Source organism: Cuculus canorus, chromosome 1, assembly GCF_017976375.1.
Source record: "Cuculus canorus isolate bCucCan1 chromosome 1, bCucCan1.pri, whole genome shotgun sequence".
Taxonomy (NCBI): domain Eukaryota; kingdom Metazoa; phylum Chordata; class Aves; order Cuculiformes; family Cuculidae; genus Cuculus; species Cuculus canorus.
The window spans coordinates 113766810-113789427 of record NC_071401.1 but is presented as its reverse complement, the minus strand read 5'-3'; the positions used below and the strand labels follow the sequence as shown (position 1 = coordinate 113789427).

At 37.7% G+C, this 22618-nt stretch overlaps 1 protein-coding gene across 2 annotated transcripts in view; it reads left to right on the top strand.

The window, feature by feature from the left end:
• Positions 1–172: 172 nt before the first annotated feature.
• ZNF654 (zinc finger protein 654) overlaps positions 173–22618 on the top strand; it is a 31885-nt gene continuing 9439 nt past the window's right edge. Inside the window, exons 1-5 of one of the 2 annotated variants that reach the window (XM_054052125.1) lie at positions 173–357; positions 11901–12046; positions 16462–16543; positions 18335–18470; positions 21710–21912. In XM_054052125.1, the coding sequence (XP_053908100.1) occupies positions 18368–18470; positions 21710–21912 (306 nt within the window). In that variant the 5' untranslated portion in view covers positions 173–357; positions 11901–12046; positions 16462–16543; positions 18335–18367. Of the gene's footprint in view, positions 358–11900; positions 12047–16461; positions 16544–18333; positions 18471–21709; positions 21913–22618 lie in introns of those variants that run through there. The other variant, XM_009557163.2, reaches the window with a different exon arrangement.

Genomic DNA, 22618 nt, shown 5'->3' with positions numbered 1-22618 from the left:
ACCCAATCGAAGGGCGCTTTGGGCGGAGCCGGGCGGGTGGGGGGAGGGGCCGGAGGTGAGAGGTCGCGAGGGAGCGTTCGCGCAGCGGGGCTGTTGACGGGCGCAGCGCCCAGGCCAATCGGAACGCGGCAGGGTGGGCGTGACCGGAAGTTATTCCTCGTGGGAGGCCCCGCCCCTTCCGGCGGGGCGGGGGCGCGCTCGGTACGCGCAGGGCGGCCGGAGCAGCATGGCGGAAGACGAGAGCGACCAGAGTCGGAGCGGCTTAGCGAGGAGCTGGAGGCGCTGGTGGCGCCGGGCCTCCCCGCCGGGCTGCCGGCCCTCCTCGACAGCCAGTATTACTGCCGCCGCTTCTGCCAGGTGAGGGCCGCGCCGGCCCCGAGCTCGCACCCCCCCCCCTGCGGGCGGCTCCCGGGCACCCCCGGGGTGGGGGTCAGGGGGAGGGAGTGCCGCCAACGGCCGCCTGCCTCTCAGCCCTTGGTGCGGTGTGGGTCAGCGCCGGGGAGGGGGCGCCCGGCACAGGTCGGGAGGCGGAGAGCCTCCCCCCGGCCCTTCCATGGGAGGCGCTGGGTGCCGCGGGGGGTGGGGGAGGCCGGGTACGGGGCTGGAGCCGTAGGGGAGGCTCCCGGGGGGGAGGGGAAGCGCTGCTGGCAGCGGGGCGGGAGCGGGCGAGGAAGAGCTGGGGGGGGGGGGGGGCTGTGCCGCCGCGGTGCCCGGCAGGAGTGGTGCTGCGGGCAGGGCATCTCGGGTGGCTCTTCCTGCGCCGGAGAGGGGGCGGAGGGAGGGTCTCGAAACAGCTCTCGTAACGGTGCCTGAATTAGTCCAGGGTATTTTTTTCTTTTCTTTTTTTTTTTTTTTTCTTTGAAAAGCAGTGTTTCTTCATGCGGCTCTAATTCTTAGGCGCTTTGCAGTCTCTTCATGTGTGTGTTGCAAAGTAACAAGCAACAACAGGTTGCTTCTCCTAGTTGCTTTCATCAGCAGGTGTTCCTGAAATATCAGTTATGCTGGGTGTATTTCAGCCACACTGTGTTCTGTTTTCCCAAAACAGAGTCTAGAGGCTTTTTGTATGGAATAACTTCATTTCACCAGCTTGTTGGCTGCTTCCTTCACTGCTACAGTAGTTTTCTTCCATTTAAGTATATGTGTTTCAGTGTTATTATTTTGCTTTTCCTATTTTAACATTTAATGAGTTATCTGTTTCAAGTATTATTTAGTGTAATGCCTGTTTAAAATAATCTTGGGTAGCATACTGCTCAATAAGTCCAGAGGTTGCTTTCTGGTTTTATTGATCCTTTTATATTTACTTCTGTTTAGCGATTGTTCTAAACTTGGTATGTGTGAAAAAAAGAAAAAAACAACTGTGAAGCCAGTAAAAGGAGAAAGGAATGTTTTTGGAAGTATGGCATAAACTACAATTGTAAGTTGGCAGGTTGGAAAGATATTTGCTTCTGCTGAACACCTGAGAGTTTTATCATAAATTTTTCCAGCTATGTTTACCGCGTATGTAATTTGTTTTGTTAAGGAGGAGGTGTGAGCAAGGTGATAGCATACTAATGCCAGTATCCTGTTTTTCAGGCAAAGCTAGGAATTACTAGGGAACAGCAGGGGACAAGACCAGGGAAGGAATTTTCCTATAAAACATTTGTATCACAGTTATTACTGGTGGAGTACCTAAGTCATTTGACCTTGACTCCTCCCGCAGTTTCTTTAGTGTAGAAAGATTGCCAAGCCCTCTCCCCTACTTTGTTTTGCTTTGAGTTTATGAACTCTCCACGTGAGCAGCCAATGTTCTGAGTATAGAAAGGGCTCTGTTTCTTTTATATTAAATTTTCTTTTTAACAATGCTCAGCTTAAACAATCCTGATGAAAGTGAGTTAATATATTAAATCATTTTGTCCCCAGGGATTTTCTTTTTTTTTTTTTTTGTTTAAATTTGGCCTGGTGTAATCAGCAGTCATGTGCTCACTCAAAATATTATCTTCCATGTTTTGTTTGAGCATGTTTTTTGGTAATGGATTCTTCTATTGACTTACCTATAGAAATACAAGTTCTTAACTAGCGTAGTGTGCTGGTATGAAAAACTAGTAGCTGTGTGACGTTTGTAGTTTGACAAGCAAAGTTGTGCGTGCTCTGCATTAGTTCATATACCCTCATGAGTATGACAGTGGTGTAATTACACTGGTCTATGTATACCTGTACATACAGAGGGGGGATAGGCCCACAGGCTATTTAATAACTGATGAAGTGTATGTGTATTTCTTCATTAAGTATCATGAAGTTTAGGTCACCTCTTTATCAAAACATTTGTTATAAAAGAAAACTTCTTACTTAAACATTGCATTACTTTAGCTAAATCCAGTTTTAGCTGCCTTTTTCTTTTTTCATATACCAGATATGTCTTTTTTAGTACAGTTTTTCCCTTTGGCTCTAGTTTTTGTCAGAGCCTGCTGCTTTGAAATCCCTATCTTCTGAGGTTCATGTTTGACTGTTGTGCAGGTCATCCTCTCCATCTCATTCCAGTCGGGACTGATGACATGGCACTGATGACGCAGTACTATCTTAATGCGTTTTTGGCACTTCTACATGTCCTGCTTTGTCTTCTTTGTTCCTGTTTTTGCATAAAAAGGTGAACAGCAGTTGTAGAAATAATTGTTTAGGGATAATACCATGAGTTTGAACTACCCAAACCCCCACATTTTTATTTCCAGAATAACGATCTATTAAAATATATGGCTGTGAATCTATCACGGTGATGAAGCTTGGTCTCAGCTGAAAATAACGTCTTGAGATTGCTTGTAGTTATAGTACTCTGTGAAGTATTTGCACATCCACCTCTCTCAGTAAGAGCTAAAGGGAAAAATGAAGCAAGGTGTAAAAGCCTTTTTGGTTTGTGGAGCCATTTTTCAGTAGATGGAAGCAAAGATTCTTGACTGATGTTAGAGAGTGGCTCAGACCTTGAAAAGCATTGGCATGCACATGTCTTTCATCCTTGAAACGTGTTGGAAAGGCAGACCGTCCCTGTAAACAGTCAGGTTCAGTACTCTCAAGGCCTGAAGTATTGTATCTGAAGTTCACTTTCAGATAGTTAAGTAACACTTATAAAAGATGACTGGATATCAGACCATTTTCCTTAAATACATGTGTAATCACAATTTAATGATAGGAGATGAAGTCAGAATGTGGAGTCTCTAAACCCATGTGCACTTTCTGGAATCTGTTTTTGTATTGAAGGTGTGCGTTTTTCATACAGAGTCGTTACAGCCTGAATCTTCCAAGGCAAACTGGATAAAATGTTTTCTTAGATTGCTCTTTGAGATTGATGATGTGGCTAAAACAAAAGTCAAGATTTCTGTGGTTTGGAATCAAAAGAGTTAGTTGGAAGATAAGTGCCCAGCTTACATGTTTCATCAGCTGTTTCTATGTTACTTTATCAAAGCTGCTGATCTGGCATTTCTTCTTGTTTGTTCACTGTGTATTGAAACCACTTACACATTGGGAAAAGCAAATCTACTGTTTCTGGCTTTGACAAGCTAAAGAAGAAGGTGTCGGTAACTACTTGGAAATTTGAAAGGTGGTACCTAGCAGAACCCCCCTCAGTCCAAATGACTGGAAGAGCTTCATGAGATTCAACTCATTATATGCAGAATTTGAAGTCCTTTCATGAGACTTCTAAGGGACCAGAGCGTTTGAGAAGGGTATCTGTGTGAGTGAAATACCAATGATGAAGGGCAGAGAAAAGAGTGTAGATCGTTGCTTTTCGGTATGAGGCCAGGCGGACTACTTTTATAATTAGAATGGTGACTTGATTTGAAAACAGGCCTGAAGAGCGAGCTTGAAAATAGATATAGCTTACTTCATTGCACTTGAAGTGAGTATAGTTTTATAAACTAGCTTGAAATTGGCATTTGGTCTTCAGAATTTTTCTCAATGACGTTAAGTACTATCAAAATGTATCAAGTTACTCCAAGCAATTTCTGTAGTTGTCCACATGGCTGCATAGCTGTACTAAATGTTATTTTACATTGTTCAGTAGTGACTGAAATAAACACTAAGTAATTCTGATCTAAAGTAAAAGTTAACTCTGGGAGGGATAAACACTATTTGATGTGCTCTTTTGTGGCATCAGCTTATGGGCTTCCAGTATGATCTGACTTCCTGAAATAAAGATTACCTAGTTTGCCTGCATTAGTTGGATGGTATCGTGAGTCCACTGCTAGGAACATAATTCTTGGGTTTATAAACTTGAAAGCTAAGAGGTAAAATTTAAGTAACACACTAGAGAAGATAGTGCTTCCTGGATTATTTTAGTAGACAAAAAAAGTACAGGGGTGTATGACTCAACTTTTGTCTGCCTTGCTTTATGGGGAATGAAGATAGAAAAATGTCTTCTTGTTCTGAGTTTGGGATTAATACATTTTTATACTTTGTGACTTTGTGATTTGCCTAAATTTGAAAGTACTTTTTCTTTTTGACTCTACTTTGAACTTCAAATAAATAGTTGTTAATTGGGGTTTATATTTAGTTTAAAAAAAAACCCCAAAAACCACAACAACCAAAACCATTTAGGTTGTGCTAGACCTTATTTTACTACTTTTAGAGCCTCTGGATCCATATGTGATCTCCAAAAATTTTGAGGTAAATCTTGCTTGCCATGAGTAGTAGTAGTGGAAAGTGATCAATTTCTTTCAAGCTTATCTCTCTGAGAAGATAAAAATCTGCAATCTTTTTCTTGTGATGGTTTTTAATGTTCTTGGTGGGGTTTTTTTTGTATCTTTGTGAGTAAATTCTTATACCATTGCAAGTCACATTTATTTGATTGACTTTTTTTTGGTTGTTTTTAAAAGTGGTGTTGCTAGTTACATGAAAGCTTGTACCTTGTAGTAACTATGTTTACCTGTGTATCAAAGAATACCATAACTATTTGAAACTGTTTAAATATAGAATTTAACCTGTTATTGTGTTCCCTATTTACTGTCTTTTTTTCCATTCTTGGCTGGTGAGAATAAGGATATTCAGTTTGCTGGTTAGTAGTTCAGTATCGTGCCACTTGAGATTGAAGTGAAGTTGAGGTTTAAAAGGAAAACCTTACAAAATAGTTGCAGCAAGCACCAGATTGTTTACTCTCAAGCTGAACGTGAAGTGTAAGCATTCAGTTCTGTTGAGGATTATCTGTCTGTAAAGAAGGGTGTCCTGAGTTAGGTGGTGGCCCTCTTTCCTTTGACACTTGGTGGGAAACCTCATAAGCCACTGTCATGCAAGGCAATAGTTGTGGTACATGCAGTGTGCTTGGCTGGGTTCACTCAGCTTCTTGGGAGAATTCACATTAGTGGTTAATGTGTAGGTTGGTAGGCTGAAGGAGTCAGTCTTCAGTGCTCTGCTCTTGTCATGAAGATTATAAAGTGTTTTCTTATTCACGTACTGCTCTCTTCTGTACTGGCTTCTCCTCAGCTTTTGTGCCTGCTGTTCTTAGGTTTATCCTGAGAAATTATCTCCCTCTTCTGTATGTGGAATTATGGAGTTAATATTTTAAAAAGGAAATGTACAAATACATCGTATACTTCTTTTGATCTTTGTAATGTTTTTCTCCTTCCACATCTTTGAACTTACCTGTTTCACTCTCTATCTCCTTGATATTGCTACTTCTCCAGTTTTTAATGCATTAACTCGAAATTTAAGTTTTGTGTGAAAATAAGCTTTTGAATTTTGCATGGAAATAGGTATCAAGGTTGTAAGTTGTAAAGAGGCTTCAGGTTTTTATACCTAAAAAGGATCTCCATTGAATGATGCTTCTGTAGCGTAGTGTCTTGTAGCCTTGCTATGCAAGCTTTTTTAAGTTAGGAAAGGCACACGTATAGCTGTAGGTAATGGAAAAATCAAATAGTTTGTCCTTTTAGGTAGCAGTTGTTCAGATGAGGAGGAGAAGTAATTGTGTTTTTTACTTGAAATGTATGTTAAGTTGTGTTTTTTAAAAATTCTTACACTGGCACATTTATTATGATAAATAATAACATAGTAGTTATGATAAATAATAACAAGTAGCCAAAACTATACTTCTAGAGTTGATATATTGTTTTCACTCTTGTGCAAGTGACAGACTGTAAATATGTACGGATATGTCTCTTTTGGTAGTTGAATGTAATGGGTATATGAAACTCAGTCTTAAATATTATTCTTGCCTCAAGCAGGCTGAGGAAACAAACGAGATCTCCATGATTAGGAGGGGAAGGGGGGAGCATTTAGCTTCAAGGGTAGAGCTTTAGCAGAAACTTGTCTCATAGGATGTGTCATGCTGTTGCTGGGTGATGTTTTTTCTTTTGCTGGAAGTGTGATTACGTTTGGTTACCCCTTATGTAATATTCATATGTGAGTTGCAGTAAAACAATTATTTTTTTTCGTTGTTCCACCGTATAAAATAATTTTAAACTTCTATCTGTTAGGCCATATGTTATCTCGAATCTTAAGGCCTCTTCGAATCTTTATTGGATAATCAAATCCTTTTTTTGTAAGGACATTCAAGCTTGTTTGTGTGCGGAAACAGCAAAACGACCATCTCCCACTAAATAAGCTGAAAGGACAGTTAAAAAGTTGTGATTAGTTTTTCTGGTGTTGCCAGGTAGAGTAAATTTAGGATTACTCAAGTTCTTTTCTAGAACTGTCTTTGGGATCCAAGGTGGCTTGCTACTTCTGCTGAGCAGGCAGCCATTGTGTTGCTTTTAATTATGGTTTTTAATTTTCAGGAAACTGATTTTTTTTTTTAAACATGCCACTTTTTTGATTGGCATTTTAAACCTTTTTTCATTCACTTTATTCTGTGACAACCACTACATTTGCTTATTGTAGCAAATGACAAGCGAAGTAGCTTACTTTTTCTGAAAACTGTAAACAGAACGACTCGGAACCCGGTGTGTTCTAAAATCCTGAGATGACTTCCTTTACTGTTAAGTCTCACAAAAAGTTATGGGAATAGTTTAATTTAGAATCCTAGTCAGGACAAAACTTTGAAATTGGTGGATTTGTTTTGTTCCGTTTTAGTTTCTTTTTTTTTTTTTTGTTGTGAGAGGGACAGGAAAAGCTCTAGCAACTTCAGGCTTATCGCTGCACAAAACATTTGTTTCTTGTCTTACATATTTGCAAATCCAGTTACTTGCAATATTATTTCTCTGAAGTGTTTGGAATATAGTCAAATCCCTTTATATGTTTAATCACTTAACGTATATGTCTGTATTTAATCAGTTAAAACATAATATTCCAAAATTATTCTGGTTTTGTTGGTTTTTTTTTTTACATTGTTACAGGTCACAGGTCTTTAATTACTGCCTTGTTATTGTCAGGGTTAGCTGCTTTAGTTGTGCACTTAGAAACTTCTCGTAGGAGACTGATAAGACTGGTTTTGGTTTTGCACTTAATAGGAAACATCTGAATCGTGGATTTTCCTCCTGAGTTACTCAAATGTGTGAAAGAAAAAGTAGTATATTGGTGTGGAGTTATATGGGGGGGGTGTCAGAAAGATGTTTCATCCTTTCCTTTAGTATCTGTATCTGCACTGAATGGGAAAGGGAAGACAAAAGGCCCCACATTCTTGTCATGGACAATAGTAATTTAAAATGTAAAGACAGTTTGGGGAATGATGCATGAAGAGTCTTTAAGTATATAAAAATTGCACACTGACAGAATTCTTGAAGGAAGTTGTTGCAGAAAGTCACATTGAAATGTCACCTTTTCTGATTTTCTGCACTGTATATTGCACAAGGAACAGGCCACTTTGTTTTGACAATTTTGTGCTTCTTGTTTGGCTGGCTTCATTACACTGAAATTAGTATGCTCCTTAAAAGTGGTCTGATAAACACATTTAAATAAAGCATTTAAGACTCAAGTAGCATAATCTATCTGATTTTCAGAAGTTCTGTGATTGTACAACTTCTCAACATGATGGACATATGCATGTCCCTTCGACTTCTGTTTTCCTTGAAAAATGTCAGAGGTGGTGAAGTTTGGGGTTTTTTTTTTTTAATTGTTTTGGGTTTTCTTTTTGGTACAAACCCTTAGCTATGTTCTGGTTTAAGGTTCTGTTTGAAAGCATGGTATGTTGAGTATTTTGAACAAAAAAGGGATCAGTGCCTATTATAGAAAAAGCTATTCCTTAAGATAACTTAAAAACAGACATTAAAATATACATAGAATTGTAAAACATTATTTCCCCACTTTCCCTGCCATACAGAATGAGAATGTGTGCAGTGGTTTGGAATTTATTTTGTACTTACTGTAAGCTGCTTTTCTGCTGAGAATTGAACCAATTTTAGACCTTTTCTTTTCTTTTTTTTAAATCTCCCAAGACCTACAAATGCATAGTTTCAGGTATCCATACTCTGAAAAATAAGTATATTATTCATATTCTTTCTGGCCAGTTTGAGGTGGGGAGGACTGTTGCTGTGAATCTTTTGAGTTACAGGCTAAGGCAATGTTGTGGTGTCTTTCTTTGTGTGCTGCCTCTGATACTTCTGTGGCAGGCCAGTTCAGAGAGCTGATGCAGAAAATGACTGTTGGCTTTTTTAGAGAGAGGGGATGTTCTCAGCCGGTTAGTCTCCAAACTAGGTTGCTTTGGGTTCAGATGACTACCCTGGGTGCAGTAAGGGCAACTAGTAGGACTGTATAAGCCTTTATAAAATATGCGCAGTAGGACTGCGTGTTTCAGAGACTACAATGTCTATTATAAGCATAAACCTTTGTTGCATTTTTTTGAATGCTGATTATTTGCAGAAGCAATGCGCTGATGTTAGGACCAGGAACTTATCAGAAGTTCGTACATGCCTAAACAAAGAGTGAGATGAGGAAGTACAGTAACTTTTTCCTCTCTAACTATTTTCAGTTCACCTAATTTGTTGTAGGTAGTAACTTTTGGTGGGTGTCTTTTTTGGCTTCATGCAGCCTCTTTCAAGTCATGTAGCCATTCAGCATCCACAGCATCCCTTTGGTAAGAGCTCCAGTGTAACTGCACACTGTGTGAATGTCCCAGTTTAGCAGCTGGCAGCTGAAGGAGCACTAATTTCACTCCTTCCCCCACCCCAAATTGGGCAGGGAAATCAGGTAGGGCAATGTAGACCTGAAGACTGAAACAGAAAACGGATATAAAAGATTTAAAACCCCAAATCTATAAATACTCAGACAGTCATGGAATGCGCACTACCAGCAATGGTTACCAGAAGGCACATGCCAAACACAGCCATCCCAGACAGTGCCGATCTCACAGCCCTTGCAGAGAGATTGTGAAAACGGAACTGACTTGGAACAGCAGCCAGATTTGAAGCATGGCAGCCATCAAGAACGGCCATCCCAAGAGGGTTTCTCGCTTATATAAGGAGCCTGACATTTATGGTGTGGAATATGCTCTTTGGTCAGTTTAGGTCAGCTGTCCAAGATCTGCTTCTCTGTGTTATGTACCTAGCTACTTTGAAACTGCAAGTGCCCACGGAAATGACATTCCATGTCTGACCACAAAAACTAAAATATAATGTCTTACCACCTTCATTCTCACAGAACTTGGAATACCTTAGCTACTGAAAAGTATAGTTACTTAGAAATGTAACTTTCTGAGAAGAAAACTGATTCTGACCCAGGTGAAACCAGGACAGCGAAAAGCTAACCCCTGTAATTTATTTTGATATTGCTTACTAAGCTTGTTTGGTATCTCCCCCTGCACTTTCATTTCTTTACAACCTAAAACATTCTAGTTAGCTGTATGGATCCTTATGTGAAATTTATTTCACTACTTGGCATTTTTTGCCTTGCTTCAAAGCTTGCTATAGGGCTTTGGTATTCTCATTTGAGGTAGTAATGGGTAGGTAGCAAACCAGCATGCAGTTTTATAGATGTGGGGATGTGCTATATTTTTGAGCAGTTAACAATCTATTTTATCTTTTAACTCTCCTAATATTTAATTCACTTTCTTGGCAATTGTGATGCACATTGAGGTAAATTTTCGTTAAAACATCTACCATAATAACGCAGTCTTGCTCTTGGGTGGTAATTGCCAATTTGAAGGGCATCATTTTACATGGTTGGATTTTGTTCCCCAAGTACCACTGCACACTTGTCTATGCTGAATTTCATTGCTCACTGTCATAAATCCTTTCTATTTTTTTACAGTTAGCACTTTATGCTAACAGGAAAAAATACGAAAACAGTACCATCATGAAATGTTGTCTCATTGGTTGAAATAATTACAAATGTAATTATGTTGACCTAGGTATTTGCTGCATTAAGCTAACAGATTTTCAAACAGGAATTATTAAAATATGGTGGGAAGTAAGAATCTACTTATAAATCGATCTCAGCTGTTGGTGAGGAGAAAGATTGCTGGTATGGTTGTAAGTAACTGCTTTGCTTTGGAGCAGCTATAACCGAACTGACAGAAATGGCAACACTGTCCTGTTCATGTTGCAGAGCCTTGAACAAAGTTAGGCATGCAGCTTTGAAAATAGAAATGTAGGCCACTTGACCTGACTTACAAGGGCTTTATTTAGTTCATGGGAAATTAGACAAATCTAAGTGAGATTCACAGACTTTTAAATCAAAAAGAAGTCCTGAACAGAGATGTATCTGATTTTTTGTTTAGTCTGTGCTTTGTTTGTTGGCCAGCCTGGCTTTTGAGATAGATGGCTGTGTATAACTAGAATGGACACTTCATTAACATTCTTGAAGCCAGTTTACTTGTCTCTGTATGCTGTGGAGTGCTTTACCTTTCTCTCTACAACATGGCTGATGGCATTGTGTTTCCCAACCTGCTTCTCACTTTCTCAGCATGTCGGAGATCTCAGGTTTACTTAGTTGGAGAATAGCGCCCTAGGCTCTGAAGTGCAGCTAGTCCTTTTCTGCTTATATTGAAACTGTGCTGCTATGATGAAAAAAAATAAAGCAAGAGTAAGTGAGCAAAGGGAGCCCAGCTGTAGTGCAGTGAGATAAGCCATGTGTCAGAGCATGGAAGATATATGGTTTTCAGTCTCGGCTTAGAGTACTGTATATGAGCCACATATTAGCTGCTCATTAAAGGAGGAGAGAACTCAAAGCACTTGGCCTTCTGCTTGCTGGGGCACTGCAGCACAACAACTGGTCTGTTACAGAATTGGTGGGTGCTTTTACAGACGTCTGTTCTGTTACTGTGACTTGTGCTGAGCTCAGTGCTGTGTTTTATACGTGGAGTGCTCTACATGGACGGAGCCTTTCAAAGGACGTCACTGTAGGGATACTTGTGTAGAAATATCAGATGGTGCTGGGTTATTGAGCCTCCCAGTGTGGCCATACTGCCAGAAATTTGTATTTATTAATACAAACAAGATTGACAAGATGACCAGGAAAGGATTTTTCTCCCCTTTCTCCATGAAAACACCTATTTTTTCACCTTCATATTTCCCTATAAATAGTGATGTAGTTCCAATCAGGACATAACTAGTCTTAGCTCCATCATATGGATAAAAAAGACTAAACTAACTTTCTGGTAAGAAAAAGTGACTAGAATATTTGAGACCTTATGTCAGCAAAGAAAGGCACAAAGAGCGCACTCTACTCATTCCCCTCTTTGAAATTTTTAGAATGGAATATCTTCGTATTGTTATAGACTCTCTAACTTGTATCCTTTTGTGAAATGGAAACCTGTTTAAGTGCACAGTGTAATATGTACTGTGATTCTATGTAAGGAGAAAGTATTTCCTGCCTTAGCCTCTGAAAAGAATAGTTGAAGGTCCTTTGTGGTGTATCATTTATAATGTAGGTCAGTTGTTGTGGTTACAAACCCTACACCTGAGGGAGAAGGAGGGGAGGTAAAGCAGGTAGAGTATTAAATACTTAGTATTTCTGACTGAAGAGAATGTTTTCCCTTGTAATGTATATTTAAATGTTTTTATCATTAGGTTGTTGAAGACTATGCTGGAAGGTGGCAGGTTCCTTTGCCTCAGCTTCAGGTGCTTCAGACGGCGCTCTGTTGTTTCACATCAGCCTGTGAATCATTCCCAGCTGAATGTGAGCATGTACAATACGTATTGAGTAGCCTAGCTTTGTAAGTACATCTTATTTATTTTATTACTCTATGTATAAAAGTGTTACTTTTATAATAGCAATAGGGTCTCTGATCCTCAGAGCTTTTTATAGTAATTTTACCAAGTGACGTAAATACATGGAATGAAGAATTGTTAACTGAGGGTACAAAAACTTGAATTTAGTCTTTTTATGTCAGTTGAATATTCAAGTCAGGCATTACAATGTTGCGTCATAAGGGTTTTCTGGCTAAATGAATAATCTAAAGAAATAAGTGATCACCATATAGAATTCTTTTTGGAAACTCTTATTTTGAAGTATTTGAAAACCAGTCTTTGGCAGTACATAATTGTAAATAATTTATCTAAAGTTTTTACTGTCCTGCCTCTAGTGATGTAATAAGCCAAGTATTTGTTAAGATAGATTTCTTGCAGTGTTTAAGAAATTAGTCAATTTTAAAATGGATTTTTATGTTTGAGTCCTCAGAAAACTGACTTGTTATACAGTCAACTGACCAAAAGTCATATTCAACTTAAATGCAGAATGTTGCGTCATAAATAGTGCTATAATCTCGATGTTTCTTGATGCGTTGGTGATTTTCCCATATGAAGTCTGAGAGTGTCAGAGTAATGATCAGTAGATAAGTAAGAGTCATATTTTTTTCTTGTTCTAAAAGCCTGCTTTTCACATTTTAAAACCTCACTGTGGAAAGGAAGGGAAAAAAGATCTTTAAGTGAGTTAGATATACTTAGCCGAGACGCAATATACTTTATCTTCTCTCAGCATATGGGGACAAACACCTAAAAGCTAGCTTTATTGCCAGTTTGGTTTGAGTAAATCAGATTTATTTGTCTATCTGGTTGAACTGCTTTGTTGCTGAGCAGTGCTTTTGAATACAGCTTGGTATCTTGGTTTGGAATTTTGTGAGGAAACGTCTCATTCCTGCTTCATCTAGTTATCAGAAGTGAACATTTTCCTAGTCTTCCTCTTTTAGTTTACTTGGTCAGAACGACTGGGTTGCTTTCTTTTCCACCATTATTGAGCTGTTGGTACTAATTACATAGGAGTCCAGGCTTTGTTCATATATTCTGATAGAATATATGCTGTCTTTAAGTGTTGGAGAAACTTCGCAGAAGAGATTTACTCTTCTGTGTGTGTGTGTGAAGCTATTTGACATGGGACTGTTTATAGAATATTAAGACAAATGTTTTTGAAACTGGAATCCTCGGATATCAAAGAATGACCAGCAATTGCATCAAGTCATGGTTACCTTGGGTTGTTTTTTCATTAATTATTAGGAAGATCATGATGTTTGTATACTTGTAAATGTCTGTGTGGGAGGAAAAAAGGTAGAAATGTGGGTATTTATTGTAGGTAAGGTGGTCACTTTGCGATAATCTAGAATTGAATTGGTTGCTGAGTTCCTGTCTACTGTAGTTTTGCATGTGATACCATAAAGGGATCCTGGGGCTTAGTAGTTATAGTTACCTGGGAAACCTTGTGTGACTCTTGAAAATTTGGTGTATATCAAGTCTTTAGTTCTTGGAGAGCAAAAATCTGCTTGACTATTGTCATATTTGAATAAGATTTCCTTAGTAACCAGACAATAAACTATTAACTGTAATGACTGTTGCATTTCTTATACTTGCTAGCCTTGCTATTCATCACAAATGAACCAGCATCTGTATTGCCAGGATTTTAATAAGTTGCTAGCATACTAGTGTTCTCAGGCAATCTTCTGATGTCAGTAATATCAAAGTAGCGATATGATAAATCCAGAAACACCATTATTATAAGCAGATGGATGTAAATAGGGATGTGCAATGCTGCAGATTGGTTTAACATAGCAGAGCCAAGCTGGAATTGACTATAGTAATTTTCACTGAATGGAGACTGGTGATGAGAAAATGTAAGTATTTATATTTTGATAGCTTCCTTTATTAGTCTGATAAGCCTGGAGCAGGTGCATTGACAGGGAAGAAAACTGTGGTGTACACTTGTTCACTGTTAATTTCTGGATTCTATTTTTTTGGTCAAGATCCTGTTTTCTTTAGATCAGTCAAAGCAAATAAAAATGAATGCATGCCTCATTTGCTATAACTAGTTTTGATGTCTTATTTAAGTTCCAGCTTGACTGCCTTCCAGATCATGACATGACTCATGTCTGACCTTTCCTGAGAGTGGTGTGCTGCAAAATTCTGTTTATCAACATGAAATGAGATAATGTTTTTCAGAACAAAGTACTTATTTGGGTACTGGTGGTTTTTTTAATTCCATATTTGAGTTGAGATTCAAGGACCTAATCTGGAGAAAAATTTTGTCATTGAACATAATGTATGTGTATTTTAAATTTTCTAGGTCTGTTTTTGGCATAGCTTATAGCTGGTAGGGAAAAAATTTACTGCAGCATAATCTAAAGGAAATCTAATATTTTTTATTTTTGTGTTATTCCTATAGAAAGCTGCATTTTGTTTACATGAATGTTAAGATCTTTTAATGCACCGTATTTATGGAAATGTTACATAGAGGGGAAAAATGCCTTAGTCTCCACTTTAGCTTCTTTTGAATTAGCTTTATTAAAAAGGAAACATTTTGTTAGGAATACTTTGGGTGTTTACTTCAAATACATTTAAATGTAATTGAATTAAATTTGCGGATAACTGCAGTGAATTGAATTGTTCTGCAAAAAGTTCCTTGTCCAGCTGTTCATGAAAATCTGCCTTTTGTTTTAAGAGCTGTTGCAACAAAAGACTAAATGCTATAGCAAATTTGCCAGCAGCAAGACCTTGATGCAAAAAACTGTAGATTGGAAAGGTGCTGGAACCTCTTTCAGGAGTCATCTTCCACCTTCTCCCTCTCTGCCTCCTTATTGTCCCAGTTCGTTTGGAAAAAATATCAAGAATAATCTTAAGGAAAAATTATTCATATTTTCTCGTTACAAGACCAAAGCCTTTGCTTTTCAGTCCTGTTTCTAAAACGCACAATTTCTTTCAGTACTCTTTCAGTACTATCTTTCCCTCTGAGAATCACTCAATTATTGCCTGCTGCCCATGACTTTCTCAACCAGCAGCTGCAGATTGTTAGTGCAGTACTTGGTAGTTACCTTTTCTGAACAGAAATTAAATTTCTCAATATTAAGGCAGAGCAATAGCAGGGACACTGGAGTTGCCTGCAGATCCAGGAGATCCAACTACCTAGTTTTTGAATGAATTGCCTGAGTTGCAAGTATTAATCTGGAAGAATGCTTCTGTAAGTGAAGACCTAAATTGACTTGAGCTCTGGAAAGCTGCTTTTTAACAGCCTGTCTGATACTGCTATCAGGATTGTTTGTCTCAGTCACTGCATTTAAAACAAACAAAAAAAAGTGCTGGACAAGTATTACAAGAAGTTGGAGAATACGGAGGCCACAGGTCACTCTGAATCTAGGTTGTTGTTGAAGGGGTCAGTCCTGCCTCCTCCCTTACCTGCTACCTCTTTTGAGGTAACAGTCGTAAATTAATGTTGCTACACATAGACCCAATTTGTGGTAAAATTGAAGTTTTATCCATTTGTTTGAATACCACTCAGAAGATTAATGTAGTTCCATTTGCATATTTAAGCACAAAAGCTTTCCATTTAAAAATAATCTTGAAAGGCTTTTTTAAAAAAATCTGAAATGAATAGCAAAAAAACTTTTGTTTGGAAATATTAAATTAATAGCATCCTTAAACCTGCATTTTCATAAAGAGACTTCAGGGGGTGCTATGGTGTGACAGGCTGAAATGAAGTAAAATGTGTTGAGTAGAATGTTCTTATCATACTTGAAATTATGAATTGTTGGGAATCTGCATTGACATGAAGTTACCATTCCTTGAATGTAACTTCTTATAAACTCTGCATAGTATAGTAACTTTACAGTTGTCCTCTTTCTTCCTGAAAATTGCTGTATATGGGACAAATGTTTCTGCTTTTGATTAAGGTTCACCTTGGTAATGGCGAATGGGGGACAGAGTGTGGAGGACACAGGAGTTCTTGAGGGAGATGATCAGGCAGGTTCTGTGATCTAAATGTCCTGAATTTATGAAAAGGGTGCAGCAGAAGGAATTTTAAATTGTGCTTAAGTATAATATATTTGATTTGGTCTAGTTAGCTTATCTATAGCTGTATTATATTTGCAAGTCGATGCCTCCTGAAAAATGTTTGCAGTGTGTGTGTGTAAGTAACTGCCAAAATCCAACACAAAACATCAGACCAATGTAAAGGTTTTGAAATGAGTTATGTTTGAGAGTGTTGGCATTAGCCAGACTTTTTAGACTGTCTCTGCCATGGGTACTAATCTAGAATTTATGAAAGTTCTAATTTTGGTTTTAGTGCTGTGAAAACTAAGACTTGTGGTAGTTTCATTTTTTGAATTAACATTTTTAGTTTGATTGACTTGTCACTACTTCTGTTTTTTAGGAGTTTTTTTGAACTGCTGCTGTTCTTTGGAAAGGATGAGTTCTATGAAGATCCTTTGAAAGATATTTTAGGTTCGATCCAGGTAGTGTTGCCTACTTTTATATAAACCTTTAGTAGTATTTTAGTACATGTAAAGACAGTTTTTGTGGATATGTAACCTGGAGGAAACATGCCATTGTTGTGAGAGGAGGTAGCTGCTTTACTTACGTTTAAAACCAAAAGGGGGGGAAAAAAAGGATATTTGGAGGCAAAGACATTTATTCTAACGTTTATCATTAGTACTGCTATTTGAATCTGTGTGGAGTAAGTGAAAAGTCCTTCTCTGTATTTGTTATACCAGTCTTTTTAAAGACTTACTTTATGTGTTGCCTGTATAGTAGAGGGAAGCTTCCTTATAACTAATTAAAACTTCATGTCATCCGGTGTTGCGTACCAGTTCATGACAAGAAACCTAAAGTTTCCTGCTGCAGTTTTAAACAGTGAAATTGAAATTGAAGCTCTGTTTTAATTAACTCTTTGGATCTGTAGGAACTTGCATTGCTTATGACTTGTGCTTATGACTTCGCTTGACTGGGACAAAGTTTTGTCTGCCTATATAAATAAAACTGCATGAGATAAATCATCCTGGGTTAAAAAACTTACCTTTTTTTGCCAGATAGGTCTTTTTGACCCGACCTGAACTGATTTGAGGGTTGAGTTCATTGAATGGGAACACAACCACTTGTGCCACCATGAAAAGGAAACTTTGTTGTAGGGAAAAGAAAGGATGAAAACCAGGATTGTTTCTTCTGTTAATACTGAGAATGGAGCTGTAGTTTGAAAAATAGCTGTCTCTGTTATTTTTATGTTGATACCTGTTTGTTACTGCTGCTGCAAATTAGTGTGTCAGCGCTACTTACCTGAATAATCAAAACCAGCAGCACTTACATGCTTGATTAGAATTGGTGGAATAATGGGGTCAAGGAGTGGATTAGCCTCAGGAATGGGTAGAGTCTCTTGCATAAGAGTAATGGGAGATTTTTTTCAGTCTTGCACTGAGTGTTTTTCAAAAAGAGTCTATCTATTGCCTTGAGTTTTAATATATTGAATATGCCTCTACATAATTTTCTAGAGAATCATTTCTGAATCAGTTGTGCATTCAAAATGTTAGTGAAAACCATTGTTTTGGTTACCTAATCATTTACCATCACACATATTCATCTGAATATAAAATAAAAATATTTAGTTGAAACTAAAAGAATTCACAGCAAAGAAGCATTAGTGAAGAAGTAAATTGTATGTGCATACAAGCCATTCTTCAGCTATATATTTTTGTTTCAAAATTAGATCTCCTTTTCTTGTGATGAAAATTCAACTGTTAATTAATATTGACAGTTTTACCAGCAGGTAATAAGGGAGAGTGTTGAACTTGGCATATGTGAAAATTGTGGATGGCTAAAACATTCTGGATTATTTTAGGCAAGCATAATTTCTGTTATGTGGAGATTTGGAGAAAAATTATTGCCTGAGGGCTGGTGACTCACATGGCTTAATTTGTTTTTTTTCTAGTAGAATTGGGACACCATCACTGGATCACAAATCCAGCATCAACGTGTCTAAATCTGTGCATTGTTATGCAAATGACAGGCTCTTGCTGCTGCCTGTAGAAAACATGAGCATTCTGATTTCCATGGTTCTGTATTGCTGTTTTCAGAGGACAAAAGTTGTTGCTTTAGGGCTTTGTGTAGGCTTAAGCAATAAATGACTTTGTAGCTTGAATTATTGGCTGAAAAAATATTTAAACATGCATAGGTTTTCCTGTTTCTTAACTTTTGAATTGTGTAACTTAAGATGATTTTTTTCTTTTTCTAATAGTTTTTCTTTTTACATGTAGGAATGTCAGAACCTTCTAAGTAGATACAGAAATATGAACCTGGAACTAGTAACTCGCATCATCCGAGATGGTGGACCATGGGAGGATCCAGTATTACAAGCAATTCTTAAAGCAAAACCTGTATCACAGGAATTAGGTACGTCACTGCATTAACTTTTTAGAGTACTGAAAAATGTGTTAAATTATGCTTTTTTTGATATTAGGGTCAGGTGTTGACAGCAAGTGTTGCACACAATTTAACTTTTTCTGTAGTAAAATGTGCTTATGCCCTTTTTTAATAAAACTAATTTTTTTGCTACTGGTTTAAGTCTACTTTTATAGTGTAGAGATGAAATTATTCAGATAAGAGACTACTGAGCAGTTACTTATAAAATGGATTTACCAAACCCAGGCATTCAACCTCTGAAAGAGCATGGAGAGTGACTTGACTTCACTTAGGCTATTGAAGTAACATGATTAGGGAGAACCTGATCTGCATTTCTGTCTCATGGTACTCTGACTCATTTGATTTTCATTTTAAATTGTAAATACTCATGCTTATGACTTTTCTTGGCTCTGTTTATAATGAGGGCTGTGACTACACCTGGTAGCTGCTTTCTGTTTATATGTATGTAATTCCTAGAGCTGGGAGTAGGAGAAAGATTTCTGTTCAGGTGCAAAGTAAACCTGCAATTTTAACAGTGAGTAGAAACAAGCATTACCAGAATGTTAATGGAAGTTTTTATCTGATCTACAGTAAAATCTTTACTAACATCTTATGTGATGTATTTGTTGGCAGTGTTCACAGAGGATCTCTTAAAAGTTGTTTCTATTTGATAGTGATAGAAAATACTAGTATTTCTCTAGTTACTATGGTGTAACGTAGAAATCAAATTTGTTACTGTGTTTAGGACAATTTGTTGGTTCTTTAGAGAGAGATAGAGGACTATAAAGTTAGAACAGCTCAGAGAGCTGCCTCCTTTGCGGGAGAAAGTATTTGATAACATATTAACACGATTGATTATAGATAGTCTTTGTTGTTTTGTTTCTCTTGGGAAGCAGGCCCTCAAGCAACATGGTTTACCCATGATTTTTATTCAATATCTGATAAACTTCTAGTCAAAGACTTACAGAAACCAAATGAAAAGAAAAATCCTGTTGTTCTGTATTGCATGATGAACTCGAGAATTTTTGGTGGTTATAATCTGAAGTTAGGCCTCAATCTCCATCTCTCTATCGAAGAATTAGTTTAGTCCTTTCCGTTAGTGATTCCCTTGAACATCATGAAGTCTCTATATGATGGGTAACACTTTGAGGATTTATAAATGTGACTGCCTGTTGCCACTACGTGATCATTTTGCTTCCTTTTGTTGTAGGCCACTTCTCCTTCCCCTCTACTGAGGTATTCGTCCTCCTTTTATCTGTTCATGTCCCACATATGCATACCCTTGACAGATCTCATTTGTGATTACAAATATTTTATTCTAGTATTTGGAAGCTTTTCCTTTCTTGTCTCACTTCCTCTAAAATCTGATGCTTGTGAAGTCTTAAACAGAGCAAACATTATGTGCTGCTTTATAGGCTGGCAGTTTTTGGTGTATATCTTGAAACTTGGCCATGTAGTTCCTCAGGGATCACTATTTTAAATGAGGAAAACTGCCTATTATTGCTAAGTCACCAGCCATTACTTGCAAAAGTCAGTTTGATAAATATGCTCTGTGTGAACTACGTATTGTGTCTTGGATTCATTAATTACATAGAGAAGCTTGGGCCAAGACAAACCTTGCCGGGTCTGTCTTTACATGAGTTTAGTGTACTCCAAGATATTGCAGTCTGTTTTGAGAGGGCTGGAAAGGAAGGCAGTCTTTGAGTGTAAAGAAAAAATAATAGGATTGAAATACAAAAGCAATAAACTTTTAGTAGATTAGAGAGAATAAGGTAGCCTACTGTGAACATCTACAACAGTGTTTTAGACAGAGGAACGCTTAGATGTAAGCAGTTAATTTGTTTCTGAGCTGATGGTTGGTGTCTATCATTAAAGCAAAGCACTGCATATGCTGCCTGGACAAGAATAGATGTTGTGTTCTCCGAGCCATTTTTAATGTATTCCAGACTTGGCTAAATGCTTCTGTAGCTAGTTGTCTTTTGCTTGGCGGAGTTAGAATTGCTGTAAATGCTTCCTTGGGAAAGGAAGGCATTCTGCTACAGGGAGGGAGCACAATCCTGCCAGTGGTGTAGTTGCAACTCACAGTCTGTTTAAAAACAGTGTTGGAGGGTCTAGGAGACCTCTGTCCCCAGGCACTTGTGCTATCGATGTTCAAGGGTGTAGGAGACCCTCTTCCCTGGGAACTTGTGTTGTCAAAAGTGTGATTCTTATTTATGGAGCAGAGGGGAATACTGACCTAAGAGTTCCCTACACAGAAAGTGAGAATAATATAACAAGTTAACCCGTGTTGCAGAAGAGGAAATATATGAGGATAATCAGGCCATATTGTCCAATACATTACATAAATGTTGGCACACCATTAACACCTCAGAGTGTGCATTTACTTGACAAGATGCAAACAATTCTCAAAATAAATGCAGCAATACTGCATTTTGCATCCTTGTGTGATATGTTAACTTTTAATCCTAAGAAACGCCAGGATCTGTGTGATCTTTTATAATAGAGACCTAGAACAAGTCTTCTTTTTATTTTGTAATTTTCAATTACTTATGTTAAGTATTTTGAGTATCTCAGTTGAAACATCTTAGTTTTAAGATTAGCATTTAGATCTGAAAAACGAATTTCCAGAAATCAGGGCCTAGAATTTAAAGGTATTTCGGGATTTAGAATAGTGCATAGTAGCACTTTTAGAGGAAGAAGTATATTTTCCACTTCTCCAAGCTAAATCGAGGTGTCCAAAACTACTTGAAGGAACAGCATGTGAATTGTATTAAACTTTTTCATCACTCTGAACCTCTTCCATTTTAATGGGTAATGAGTATCCTAGTTGCTTTAAATATTAATAAATATAGCGTTGGAAGTGATGTCGATCCTATACTTCTGACAATCACCTGGATTCCAGGTTGTAAGAAAGGAGGGAGCTTTCTTTCTTGAAAATGCTCATATCTGCTTCTATATAGTGTGTATTTTACTAAGCCTTCACAACACCTTGTGTTGATTAGAAACAAAATGCTGAATTGGATTACTGGTGTAAGAAAATTAACAATTTCTGTTTCCAAGTAGAAGGACAGATTCTTGATGGTATTTAATTTAATATGATAGCTTCCTTAGCAGAGGCTTTTTTATAGCATTTGTTGACGTTGCACTATTAAAAACAACATTACATTTAAATATATTTGTTGTTTGGACTTCATATTCTAATTGCCTTTAAATCTTTCTTTTCTGTACAGTTAACAAATATTTAAGCTCTGAAAATCCACTGTTCTTTGAACTACGTGCCAGATACCTTATTGCCTGTGAACGCATCCCTGAGGCAATGGCTCTTATCAAATCTTGCATAAACCATCCAGATATCAGTAAAGATCTGTATTTCCATCAAGCTCTTTTCACCTGTCTTTATATGTCACCATTAGAAGATCAGCTATTCCAGGAGGTATTGTTTGTCAGTATACATTTTTTTTTTTAATGAAGTGGTACATTATACTTACTGTATACAAGTTGTCAAGAGGAGCATATGGAACTCTGTTTTTGTAGAACCAAATGTCATAAAATCAGACAGCTACGCCAGTGTTTCTTAACTTAGTGCTGGCTTAAGCTTTGAAAGGTTAAATGTTAAGCACCTACAAATCTTGTTGACCTAAATGGAATTTTTTGGTCACGTTTACTTGTAGATATAGTCCCTAAATAACTCGAGTCATTAATAATTTGTAACTTCAGTATATTGGCTATTTTACTATTCACCATTATTTTAGCAAAAGCAGTTGAGCCTAAATGATGTCAGTCCAGTGTTTTGTGTGTTATATGGTTTTGTTAGCCTTGAAGGTTTTTTTAATTATGCCTCAAGTGTGTAAAATGACACTCTAGCTGTATGTGGCCTTACTTTTACCACTGATAGCACTTATTAGGTAACAATGGTTTTCTTAACCTTGCTTTACAAGAACAAGTTGCCATGGTGCAAAAAAGTGCGTTTGTGTAAACTAAGTTTCTCAGACAATTATTGATTGTTATTACTCTGAGAAATATGGAAGAGCTCTAAATATCTCAAAAATCTCTAATTTACTGATCTACACAAAAGCTGTTCTTTTTAACAGTCGTCCTATGTTAATAGCAATTCCTGAAGTTTTCAGTAGCTTCTTTTA